The following is a 14,089-nucleotide window of genomic DNA, read 5'->3' as shown; positions in this document are numbered from 1 at the left end:
GATATTTTGAAGAATGTTATAACCAGACAGTTTCTGTTCCCCATTGACTTCCATAGTTATATATATATATATATATATATATATATATATATATATATATATATATGTAAGTCAATAGGGAACAGCAACTGTTTGGTTACCAACATTCTTCAAAATCTCTTCTTTGGCAGAAGAAAGAAATTCATACAGGTTTAGAACAACTTCAGGGTGAGTAAATGATGACAGGATTTTCATTTTTGGGTAAACTATCCCTTTAAAGTTTTATCAGACATTGTTTACCACTTAAAGATTTTAATATGTGTCCTATTTTGCACTGTAGTGGATTGCATAAGAAGTATACATTCTCTGTAATAGAGAAATGTAATTTCATATGAAAGGTTTTCATGATATCTATACCTGGGACATGTCACTTTTTCTCATAGATAGATGTCATCACTCCATAGGATCCTAAAACAGTTTTGTTTTTTTTTGTTTTTTTAGCCAATCAGAAACACTGTGTGTGTCAATTATTTTAGTTTGCTGACAGGTCTTTGGAGGGTGGGCTTTAGGAGAGAAGGTGGTGAAAACGCATGAAATGCCCACTTTTCACAATCCAATCAATTTCAGTTGAATACAATCAAGTCCTGACTTTCATTATTTTCTCATTTCATTCAGAAGTATGTCACAAAACAGAGGCAAATGCAGTTTCATGTCAATTTTAACCTTGATTTCTTCATCTAGCTAGGAGAAAATGAAAGGAAGTCAGAAACTTTAATCACTGAAGTATTTTAATGCAACCATGTCAATTTAATACGGACATGCTCATGACTCGGCATGGAGGGCGAGAGGTCTTTCTTTAATTGTTTCTTCTCTTATCACAAACAAAACAATTAAATTTTAATGTGCAGCTAAATTGAATAATGAACCAGGCAAGGCAAAAAAGAAAGCACTAATAAGTATGTCGCTACTTTATCTCAATAGAAGGGGGTGGACGCGCTGGAAGAGGACAGTCTGTTCGCTCTGTTGTTGCCATGGTGTTCGCCTGACGTGTGGTATAATTCATTATACGGCAGTTAATTAACAGTCCCCTGGGGGACGTTTTCCACAAAGTCACTGTGGAATTTAATTGTGTTGAATTCCTCCATCAGGTAGGAACAGAATGCAAGGAAATTCAATTCAAAGTGTTCTTGAATGTAGTACAATGTATAATCAATGAAATCTGGATATGCATTGTTCAGCTTTATACCAATGAGTTATATTTTCCAAATAAAACCAAGGATTTTTTTTTATCCTAACCAATCAAAGCAAGCAAGCTTTGTGCCTAGTTTTTAAAATTGTTAAATATTAAATAAAAATCGTTATTATTTAAAAAAAAATATTAAATAATATTTAAATAATAATACCCTAATGAAATTGTAGGAAATTGTTCACTACTCCTAATGTGTGTGCACTAACTTGGATGGGTTAATGCAGAGGACAAATATATATATGGGTCATTAAGGTTTAATGAATAAGGTTTTTAAAAGTGTAAAAAAAACATAATGGAGACATAATTAATTTTGAAGTTTTATTAAGTGTTAACAATCAGATGTAGTTTTTATAATCAGTTAACACTCCTTTTGTTTTCTTGTTTTACAAGATGGACAAAATTTGTCACCAAAAAAGTCATTCGGTTTAACCAAAAATTTCGGTTTTACCGAATGTGACTTTTGGTTATACCGAATGACGATATTTTCAAACAATGCTAACAGGCTGATATCTAGCTATTTAGCAAAAGGACAATCAAACATTTTATATTTAGTACAAGTTTTTAAAATATTACAAAAATATTTTTGTTTTATAGCGGTTGTACCGAATGACCTGATGTTTCGGGACATGCGTATGAGCAAGTCAAAAATCATGAATTTTTCAAATAGTTAAAAGAGAGTTAATTTGCTTCACGACCATGTGGTCCTTTGCAGGTGTCTGAATGATGTCACATCCTGTCACATGATATTGACCGCATGACTTGATCCAGAATGGTCCCTTTATATTGGTTACTCCGAATGATATCAATGAAATTATTTTTTCTAGACATTCTTTCTCATAGCAAAGCAACAACTTCTACACATAATTTTAATACCATTTTGCACTATGTTGATATATGATGTTATAAAATCATGCCAGAATAAAAAATATATACATTTATTTAATTTTAAGATATTTTAATCGCAAATGAAGTGGCTCGATTGGTCTTTGGACAGTTAAACCAAATGACTTTTTGACACTTCAAAATTTTTAAAATACCTTTATATGTAGCAAAATATAATTAAAACCTTTTGGATTCAATAAAAGAGATATAGTTATACTACCTTACATACTTTGGATGTCATATCTTTGTTTTTTATTATTATTAAGGCCTTTGGACAAAAAAAATAACCCGTCACGTCAATATAATACTTTAACTTATTATAAACAATAATAATGTGAAATATTAATGTTGCAGGGCCTAAACTTGTACCACTTAAAATGATTAATTTTAATTGTTAGTGTTTTATTTTTTAATTTACTAGACAAAATAGTAGAGAATTTTAATATTTGCCATTTATCAGTTTTCAGCCATAACATGAAAATCATTATTGGTATCAGCAAGAAGAACTTTTTTGGTCATTTAGTTTCTGCTTTTGTCACGGCACACTTGGTAGCCACACCTACAGTGAAATCTCATTGGTCCAAAATCTTGCTCTACTGAATATGCTCTACTGATTGGCTGTGATTGTGTCCTGGGTTCTATGAAGATGTTTTGCACTTTTTTTTGTTAAAAACAAATTAGAAAGTGAGACAGAATATGAAAGCAGAAACAATGGGGAGCCAGAAAATAACTCAGTTAAGATGTTATAAATTATGCACTTCTGCGATTCCCAGAGCTGTTTTTCTAAACCGTTCTGAAATGCCTCGCAACTGCACGTGTTTAATATTCTCTCGCTGTGAAAATGGAATTTGCACTTGAGTGAATCCATGTTTAGTGTGCTGGAATGCTGCTGTTATGAGCCTTGACTTCTTGCCTGGAAGCCTTTGTTGGAACACATGGGGCTATTTGGACGTGATGGGTGATCTCGACTCACTTACCCGCTTCATTTCAGGAAAATTCCACTATTACAGCTCGTGAATTTGAGAACAGAGCTGCTGTAGTTGTTATGGTGCACCAACTGGAGCTTGTATCAGGTTGGACATTCCCTAGAAAGAATGAAAAGGATGCAGTAACATAAACACCATTAAGGCTAATAATTTCCAATTTGTAATTTTACATATTACATAAAACTAGTAGTTTACAACTTCTATCAATCTCAGACAGGTTTGTTAAATAGTTCTAAATCACTCACAAATTTTTTGACAGTTCGATAATCTCTATTCAGTTTTCACAAAATATTAGTTGTTTTCATGCCTTTTGCACAACACCTTTTCATGCTTTTCATCTTCAGAAAGGTCTTTCTACCTCCTCATATTGCATGAAAACTGTGACTTGCTTAAAGGGGTGGTTGATTATGGTTTCACTTTTTTTAACTTTAGTTAGTGTGTAATGTTGCTGATTGAGCATAAAAAAACCTGCAAAGTTACAACGCTCAAAGTTCAATGCAAAGGAGATCATTTCTTTTAAAGAATTCTCTGTTTAAAGGATTAGTTCACTTTCAAATTAAAAAGCAACTTCCGTATTCAACTTAGGAAGAAAGAGTAAAACTTGCAGTTCAAAATGCTTACGCTACGTCCTACGCCTTCCCTATTCAACTTACGGAAAAAGCTTAACTGACTCGATGCTAGTTCCGATTTTTTTTTTTTTTTTTTTATAATTTGAATTCAATAAGGGGTCGGACGGAAGCTAGATATTTTACTTCAGAACTTGTTAATATGGATATTTTTTTACACAAACACATTGCTTCACTTCAGAAGGCCTTTATTAACCCCCCGGAGCCGTGTGGAGTACACGTTTATGACGGATGGATGTGGATGGAAGCACTTTCTTCAGCTCATACTTGTTGATCCTCGCTCACTGCCATTATAAAGCTCGGATGCGTCAGGATATTTATTAATATTTCTCCGATTGTGTTCATCAGAAAGAAGAAAGTCATATACACCTAGGATGGCTTGAGGATGAACTAATCCTTTAAGGACTACAACAAATTGCTGGTAGGGACTATAATGAGCTTCTTCCCGGGTTAGTGACATCACTAACCCTAAAATTTACATAAACCCCGGCCCTGAGAACACACAACAAAGGGGGTGAGGCCATGTTGGGCTGCTTTAGAGAAGAGGAAGAGTTGTTGTAGTAAAGTGTTTGGCCATGCCGTCATTTTACGCCGGACTGCCTCACAAACGAGGGTCAATTCAACGCTGGATTTGCACAAAAGATCAACATGACGGCACATGCTAGTCGATGAGTTGAATCAACTCCACAGCAACTACATACATTTATCCACTAACCGTTCAGAAACGTCCAGATGCATTCTAAAAGTTGTAACTTCTTCCTGAGTCTCTCCATCAGTGTCCGATTCCATTTTGAACAATGTAAGGTTGAACACCATTACTGACAATCGTCATATTGGCTGCGTGAGATTCTCCAGCTTTGTTATTGTTGTTGAGCAATCGAAGCGCGAGCTGTTAAAACTCCACCCTCTTCTGGAAAGGGCGCCGGGAGCAGCAGCTCATTTGCATAAAGGGACACACAAATAAAACAAGTAAAAAATAGTTGTAATATTTTTGGACACTTAGACATAAATAATCTATAAAATACTGAACAATTTAATTATATCAGACAATTAAACTTGTTGTGATGGAATCCCATAAGAATGTGTGTCTGATGTCAGAGTGCTCCTGTCCTGTGATTTATGTTACAGGAGATGTGGGGTGAGACGGGTTTAGGAACAGATGGTCGTGAGGATGTCGAGACCAGCGGCAGCGACATGGCAGAAGGTAGCGGCGAGTGCGATGATGAAGACGGCTGTCAAGGATCGGGGCGCGGCGACGAGACAGGTGAGTTTGCTCGTCCTCTGCATCTGCGGCTCAAAGCCAACTGTCTCTCTGCATTTACTTGATCTACAGGTCCCAGGAGAGGACGTTGTCCCCATGTTGCTAAGAAACCCAGAGCCATTTACTGTCTTGTGTTTGTTTTAGGAGGTCAGTCTCTCCTCATTATTTACAGTGCCGATCACAACAGGGCTATTATAAGCATAAATCCAAACAAACTTGAATGAGGTTTATGTTAAAAACAATTTTTAAAAAATCTTTTTTTTTTTTAAAGAAAACAAAACATTTTCTCAGTGTGGTGAGAAAAATAAACTTGTTTTTCTTCTTTTAAACATAAAACAAAACCAAACTGGATGAAGTTTAAGTTAAAAACAAGTTTGCCAATGAGGTTGTCACACCACTGTGTTGTAAATGCACACAAAGATGAAGATAAACAGGCAGTCTTTAATAAATCCACAGGTATATCCGCAAACTGAAAACAACAATCCAACACAACTTAACCATAGACGAAACCACAAGTAATGAACTGAAACAAAGGAACTTAAGTACACCAGCAAACAAGGATAATTAATGACACACACCTGAACTGAATGATGAATTAAATTAACAACCGTGACAACAAACTCAAGGGAAAAAGTGCAAACTGAAACAAAGTCCAAACTGAGTGAGATTGTGACAATTCAAGAAATATTCTCTGAAAACAAGAAACAAGTCTTGTCTTACGAATGTTTGCTTCTCGAGTAAATTTTAAAACCACTGAGGTCATTTTGAGTTTATCATACTATTTGTATAATTTTTTTTTATCATTGAAAACAAATGCTTCATAGCAAATTATTAAGCTTAAGATGTATCTAGTTTAATGGAAGATTACTGTTCTTAGATTTGTGCTCTGCTCCACTAGTACGCTGGATGCACTCAGGGGTTGGACTAAATAATGGATTTCACCTTATAATAGATGAATAGAATTGTGTGTAGCGAGTTATTGCACCATTTTTCAAGGAACGCCCGCTGTTCTTTTACTCTGTTGCTCAGAGTCCAGCCTCGGCGCTGCTTCTATGAGGTCATGCATCTTTGTCCATTGCTCTCAAATACATTTCCAAATAGCATCCCTGCTTTAAAATATCCAGCTTTGTATTTGTTGAGTCTGGGTAACAATGCGCTGGCTGAGGCTGTGCTTTTGGGACATTATCCCACAAAATCATCCTCAGACTTTTATTAATTTTTTCAATACATGGGCACTTTTGAAAAATATGCTCATGTTCACCTGTTATGCTTGAATGTTATGTATGTTATATATTTTTTATTTATTTATTTATTTATACATTACTTATTTATTTATAAATAAAATGTTATTTATAAATAATTTTATTTATTTATTAAAAATTATAAATACAATCACTTATTTATAAATAAAAAATATTTATTCGTTGATTTATAAATGTATTTATCAATAAAATATTAATTTATAAAATTGTTCATTTCTTATAAAAACTATTTATTTATATTTTTACCCAATATTTCCACCACATCTCAAATTATGTACAGTCGTGCTCAAAAGTTTACATCCCTCTTATTTTGGTAAAATAATTAACATTTTGCAGATTCTGCAAGGGGTATGTAAACTTTTGAGCATGACTGTATTGTGTTTAAATGGCTAATTTCATAGCATTTTATTTATCCTAAATATACACAAATAAATAATATTTTTATTGGCATAATTTCACAAAATTAGCTTGATTGGAAATTACACATTTTTTACACATTTTAATGGTTTTTCTTTTGAAATGTAAAATGTATTTTATTTTTACAGTTTTATGATATTTTTAGTGTTTTTTTTTTTTGTTTTTTTGTTTTTTTTACTCATGACAGGAGTTTGGGAAACCGTTGTTTGGATTTTCAAAATGTAATTTATATTTTTATGATGGATTTTCATAGTTTAAGTTTGTAAGTCTGGGTCTGGGAAAGAGAAAGTCCGTTAAGTCTATAAGTAGTAAAACATTTCTCCTTTTTTTTTTTTTTTGTACCTGGATATAAAAATTGCTTTAGTTGAAGAAAGAACAACTACCATATTTGTTCCAGTCTGGCACCAAACCCCTTGATCATCTTTCGATTTCATGCCAAAATGAAGAAGTGATCCAACAAATGTCTTTCTCCTGTCACCCATGCTGACAGTTTTTCAACAAGATCTGTCGAGAACAAATTACAGTTGGTGACAAAAGTTACCGTTATACTTTTATGAAGGTAGCTTCACTTTTAGTGATATTTAATGTATTTTTCTTTTCCCAAAACCCAGTGGAATGAATTTCTGCCTTGGCCATTTTAAATCCCTCAAATCCCTTGAGTTGATGAAAAAACGGATTGCTGAATGACAGCCCGTCTCATCCGGGGTCACGGAGGTATAGTTTCCCTTACAGCGACCACAGAGCTGGTCATAATCAATCAATTATTCATTTTGCAGGAAACGGTTCATTAGCGGAGACCAGAGCGTTATGATACCCACTGCTCTGTCTCTCTCGTCTTTCTCTTCATGCTTGGCGTCTCTGTCCAATGATGCTGAGATAAGCACACAGACAAGACGTGCCATTTGCATTGTTTGTTTTCATCAAACGTACCTCGTCGTAATTGACCGTGACCATGACACACACAAATAAGCATTGCTGCAGTTGTGTTCGGCCTCAGATGGATGGATACCAAAGTCGAGGTCTGTTTTCTGGTGTGCTTCTGAAAATGGGACAGGAATGATAATTTTTTTGGCATGCACTTCCTCTGAGGTCCATAAAATTCCTCATTGATCGTTTCCTGCAGAACCCCAGAGATTCAAATCTGAGACATTGGCAGTCACTGTCTGCGTCAGTAATGCTAATACAGTTTGCCGATGATAGAAACTGAAGCTTTCTTGCCGTTTCTTGTGTTTAAACTCAAGGCCTGTTTTCTTGAGCCGTTTGCCTGGTTACACACGAAATCATTGTTTTTGAAGTCAAGGTGGGCTTTGTCTTTGAATCTGTGGCACTTTAGATGGTCATTTTCCTATAAAAGTTTAAGCAAACATCAAAATGATCTAATACAGTCTAACATAATTTTAAACACTATGTTTTAATATAATATTTTATTTTATTTTATTAGATTTAATTTTATTATGTAATATTGATTTTAGATGGTGTATAGCATGTAACACTATAGGACATACCACAGGGCCATGGCTTCAAATGCCCCTTTGCTACAAGTTTATCTGTTTTCTTGTTTATTTATTCCACTTTTGTACCAGTTTTGTCCTTTTTTGTCCGTCAGTAGACCTCTGACTCTGCAGTGCGCGAGGGGAGTGTGGTATTTAAAATGTAACTCTATCCAGTTGTTTATGGAACCAGAGTTTGATAAGCACTTGCTGAGGCTGTAACCTCCAGCCAAATGAAACGAAATCTCGCAACACCAGTGTGTGTGTGTGTGTGTGTGTGTGTGTGTGTGTGTGTGTGTGTGTTTACTGTTTGTGTCCCCACATCTGCAGTGTGTGAGTTTACAGTTTGTATTACCTGATAGCCAGAATGTAGAAAACTTGGCCACTAAAACTCTCAGTTCCGATGGAGCTTTGAAATTCAAGATGCAAAGTATTTATTTGATTTTTTGTTTGTTTGTTCATTTTTGCATCTCAAAGAGTGGTACCCACATATATTATGTGACATGACATACTAAATTTACAGTCCCACTTTATATTAGGTGGCCTTAACTACTATGTACTTACATTTAAATTAATAATTTGATACAATGCCCGGTTACACTTTATTTTAAGGTGTCATTGTTACAGTGCAATTACATATTAAAGTTCAGAGTAATATTAATTAACAGCATGTACTTACTATAGGGTTAGGGTAAAATAAGGGTTTGGTTGATGGTTAGTTGCATGTAATTATGCATAATTTACTGTTATTACTATGGTAAGTACATGTAAAATATGTAACAAGGACACTGTAAAATAAAGCGTTACCCAATGCACTTATTGTGTACATTCAAGTTTTTACATTGTACTTGTATTTTTAAAAAATACCTGCATGTAATTACAACTGTAATTAATTTCTGTAATTACATTTATAATTACACTGTTGACACTTCCCTTACACTTTAACCCACTCTTAAACCTACCCATACCACCAATCCTGTCCCTAACCTTACCCGTATAACCATAATTTAATTAAGCACGGAACACACCAAACTGACGCCGACGAACTAGTGGAGACGAAAGCAGACTGCAGGGTTGGCTCACTTCGGCAGCGTCTGGGTCCAAAGTTGCCTTTGACACACCAAACCGACGCTCGACACCCGACGGCCAAGTAGCACATCGTTCTGCGCCTGCGTAAGAAGAAATGCCTTTCCGTACCAGCAGGTTGCAGTAGCTGAACAGCCAATCAGAATGATCAGATGGCCCGACTGACCGACGAGCTCTGACGCCGATTCAACATGTTGAATCGTCTGAAAAAAAGCCGACGAGGACCAACTTCAGCCGAAGGTGCGGAACACACTGAGAAAACTTAGTCGGCCGACGAGCAAAAACTGCCCGACGGCCGACCGTCTGCTTGGTGTGTTCCGGGCTTTAGTCACTTAGTCGCAGGAAAAAAAAAATTCACAGGAAGTGGCGCAATCACGCAGTCTGTGATGAAAAGATCGTTAACAGCTGGTCTGTGTGGTAATTACAATACATCGGGCAGGACATGCAAATGCTCAACTATCATTCATCGACCTCAAATATGGCTTATCATCTGAAACATGTAAGTAGTAGCAACTTTACATGGACGCTTGCTTTAACGTTAACCTAGAAACGGGCTATTCAGGTGTTTCTGCGGAGTGAGAAAGCTGAATAGTAGCGCACTTACTGCATGAAAGCTAACATGGAGGCGCCGATACAATCACTTTCACTTAAAATACTCCGTCATTTTTGGTCATACAGATAAGAGTAATACATCTTTTGAATCTGTGAAGAGTCTACTTTTATTTGTGTGCATTCCAAATAACAAAATGTTGTGCTTTTGTAAAATAATGAAAGCAAACAGGGTGCAGGGTGAACTTAAGCAACAAAAAAAAAAGAGAAAAAAAAAATAGAACTGAAACTCCATGTAAACTTGCCTCACAGACATGAATAATATATCTATAGAAACCAAAATGTATACTTTTAAATGAACCAATTCAACTGGAAAACAAATATTCTCAGGTTATGTAATTCGTATGAAACGTGCATATAGGCGCGTCCACTACTGCGGAGATGAGGACTCAACATCGTCAACTTTAATCACTGCAGCCGAAAATAGAGAAAACACTAGTTTATCAATTAATTATTAAAAATTTGCTAATGTATACAGTCAAACCAAAATTCAAACCAAATTTCATTCACCAGCATTTCATTCATTAATAAAGTTTATTCACTATAGTTTAAAAAAATGGTAATAAAATATGACAAGATCTCAGAGAAAAAATATGTCAGAAAAAATTAATCTTAATTATGTCAGATAACAAGCAAAACATGGTCAGGTCAAAGTGTCTGAATAATTTTTGGTTCCAGATTTTTATCAATTTTACTGTATGAAGAATTTTTGGGTATAATATGTCACAGTTTCCTTTATTTTGCTATCCTCACTTATAAAAATGAACTATAGTGTCCTGCACCCACTAGTAAAAATATATCAAAAATATCAAAAATGTCTGAATAATTTTTGGTTTGACTTTATATGCTTAACAAATTTATTAGACCACCTGTCATAATAAAGTTAAAAAACAATTTTTTTAGGAATCTGTCAAAAACTAAAAATTGTACTGTCATTTATTAGTCAAATAACAAACTGAAATCCTAAAAAATAGTCGTTATTTACACATAATATATATATATATATATATATATATATATATAATAATTTTTTTTTTTTTTTTTTTTTTGTATGGCCTACTTTGGCCTTGATGACAGCTTGCATTCTTGCTGGCATTGTTTTTATGTACTTTTCCACAGTCTTCTTTGTTATTGACTTCCAAAAAGTTTTTAGTTGTTCCCAAAGACTTGCTTTTGATGAAACTTTTGTGCGACCTATCTTTGAATCCATTAAATCCCAACAATAATTCTATTTTAGCATTAGAAACACTACTGTGACTAAAGAGTTTACAGATACTGGTGTGGATTAACCATTACAGAATCATAAATAAATGATTTTAGACCACATTACTACTTTAGCAATGCAGAATCACTGATGTAGGGTTGAAATTTTAGGACAATAACCGAAAGGTTGTAGGCTTGCGTCTTGCCAGGGTGGATCCATGAAATTTCCCCATTGCGCCCTTGAGCAAAACACACAACCCCAGGTTTCTCCAGTGGGACTGTCCTTGTAATAAGTCTACTGTATGTTGCTTAACAGGCCGAGTCGTGTGGCAATAAAAGAGTCAAAGCCAAAATGAAGGTCTCTGATTGTTCTGTCCACTAGACCGTCCTCCATTCTCTCCAGCTTTCCTTTGATTAATTAAGTGACATCTACACCCTTGCTATTGAATCGCTGTTGTTGAGAGTGAGCGAAGGCTCATTACTCAATCTGCCAACTCAAGAGCTCAGTGAAGAAGATCACTCCAGCTTAATATATCAATTAATGCCAATAATGTGCAAGGATGAATTACAAAAGAGAGTGCGTGTTTGCTTTCTGCAGCGGTCTGGGTTAGTGTTACATTTAAGCGGGTGTGTGTTGGGTCTGCTGCCGCAATCGTCTCTTGGGAATCGTGGCTTGGGTAATGAAGGACTCATTACTGATTCAAGAAGGAACCCGAGAGATACCTTTACACCCCCAACCTCAAGCCTCAAGTGAAGGTCAAACAATACCAGAGGGTGTGTGTGTGTATGTGTGTGTGTGACCCGAATTTGTCTTTTATGCAAATGATCTTCACTTTTAGCACGACAACGTGCAATTCAACTCATTTTAATTCCATAATATGAGTGAAAAAGGATGTTTGAGTGGGGGAAAAAAATGTGGGCCGGATTTAATTTAATATATTAGGAATTGATTGGGTCACGAAAAGTCAACGTTAAATGCCAGAATAGACGTTGGAAGAGAAATATTCATGATATCAGGTGAAAAGAAAAGTCATTTTAGAGGTGAGTTTTCATTCATTCATTCATTTATTCATTTATTTATTCATTTATTTATTTTCTCAAACAGTGCCCTCAGGTAGTATTTATAACCCAATATTATTTATTGTATATTTTATCATTTCTGTCATATGTATGTGTGTGTGTGTGTGTGTGTGTATATATATATATATATATATATATATAATAATGCAGAGTTGCTGATTCAAGTTATTTATTTATAGGACATCAATAAATTTTACAATTTTATTACTTTTTTTTTATTCAATATATATATATATATATAGTAAATTTGTAGGTCATGTCACATCTGTTTCAATGTTTTTCATAATTTCATTAAAAAAGGAAAGTAATTTTAGAGGCGGGGAAATTTATTGCATTTTGGTAAAATATTATTACAAATACATTTTTTTTTTATTTAAAATAATGTGTGCCGATAAATCTTTCACAAGAGACTGGAAATGTAAATAGTCGGTTTTGATTTCATGTTGACTAAAAGATCAAAATGTTTGTGTGCATTGCAATAATTTATCATTTTGTCTCATAAAAATGGCATAAATGAAAACACCTACATCCAATCCATACAGGATGAATAAGAAAAAAAAAACTAAAAAAAACAAGACTGTTGTTTGTTTGGCACATACCGGCGGTTGCACTCATGTTACTGCATTGGCACTCATGCGTGTCTGGGTTCGTAATTATCAGATTATTTTCCCAGCATCAACATTGGAGCGGACATGCTCTGACAGCTTGGTAAACTCTGATTAAGGTGACCTCATCTCCTGCGAATGTGCCGTTGTCTGTTTCTCAGCACCTGCTTCTTTCTTGTTTTTTCAGTAAATCCATTTTTTTATATGTTACAATCACAAACAGGATTTTTTGGAAGTAGATGTCAGTGTGGCTAATGCTAACATAATTTCAGATCCACTGGCTTTCCTCCCCCTTCCCCCAGCAACACAGATGGCGAAGAGGGGAGGAAGATTAGATTGACTCCCAAAGGTAAAACCACTTTCAACCTCCAGCTGTAGGAGATATTGCAGACGTTGTGTCTGATAGAGTAAGTTTGCTTACCTTTAACCCTGCTCTTAATAAAAATGTTTTTCCTTTGACATGGTGTTACAAATATCAATGATTAAAGTGTATTAAATCAGGCTTGTGTTTTTATCTGTTATAGTTAGTGGTGCTAAGCTTAGTTTCCCGCCTAACAGTTTAATGCAGGAAACTACATTAGCGCATTAGCTGCATGGATCAGCCTGAAAAATGCACAATTTGAGCTAAATTTATGATACCATTGTCAGTAGATTTTATTCTGGATTTGAAATATTTTATTTGAACATAATCTTGACCAACAGTTTTGGAGATTTTTCTATTTGCCCATTCAGGTACTTGCATGATTGTAAATAGCAACTCTGAGGTGATTTCAAGATGGCCGCCGAGCTGACTTGCCTTAAAACTGCTTGAATGTAAAATGTATTTAAGTATTAACCATATTAGAATTTTTTACTGAAGCTCTGAACACTCTTTGGTATGTGAACATCATTTTATATTCTCTAAAACAAAATTTCTAGTGTCCGGCTGCAGAAGCTGTGCATTTGGCATTGCTAGTAAGGGATTGAATTTCCACACCTGCTTTTCCCACCTCTGGTTTTAAAAAAAAACTAAACTAAATGAATGAGATGTTTTGTCTTCGTTCTCATAAACATCAATAGTATTAGAGACTGCCAAGTAGCGCACATAATTATACCCACTTTGTGGGTGGACGAGTTAACAATAGTGCCCTGTCTGCTTTAAGATGTTTTGTCTATCATGGAAAATTCATTATTAAACAACTGAATTTAATGCAGTAAAAAAAAAAATGCAGAAAAACAAATTTAATGAAAGTCTAAATTAAATGTTTATTCAGTATTTAATGTAAAAAATGACTTTCAAAACACTAGTTTTTGGTTATTAGGTATAGTTTACTTCAGTATCTTCATACAATGACTGAAGAAGTGGTAGAATTAA

At 34.8% G+C, this 14,089-nt stretch overlaps 1 protein-coding gene across 1 annotated transcript in view; it reads left to right on the top strand.

The window, feature by feature from the left end:
• Window positions 1-14,089, top strand: part of gpc5b (glypican 5b) — a 43,755-nt gene that overhangs the window by 21,116 nt on the left and 8,550 nt on the right. Inside the window, exon 6 of the mRNA XM_051910702.1 lies at window positions 4,851-4,986. Within this exon, the coding sequence (XP_051766662.1) occupies window positions 4,851-4,986 (136 nt within the window). The remainder of the gene's footprint in view (window positions 1-4,850; window positions 4,987-14,089) is intronic.

This window comes from Ctenopharyngodon idella, chromosome 10 (assembly GCF_019924925.1).
Source record: "Ctenopharyngodon idella isolate HZGC_01 chromosome 10, HZGC01, whole genome shotgun sequence".
Taxonomy (NCBI): domain Eukaryota; kingdom Metazoa; phylum Chordata; class Actinopteri; order Cypriniformes; family Xenocyprididae; genus Ctenopharyngodon; species Ctenopharyngodon idella.
The sequence above is the reverse complement of the archived record's forward strand: the minus strand, read 5'-3'. Positions and strand labels throughout refer to the sequence as shown.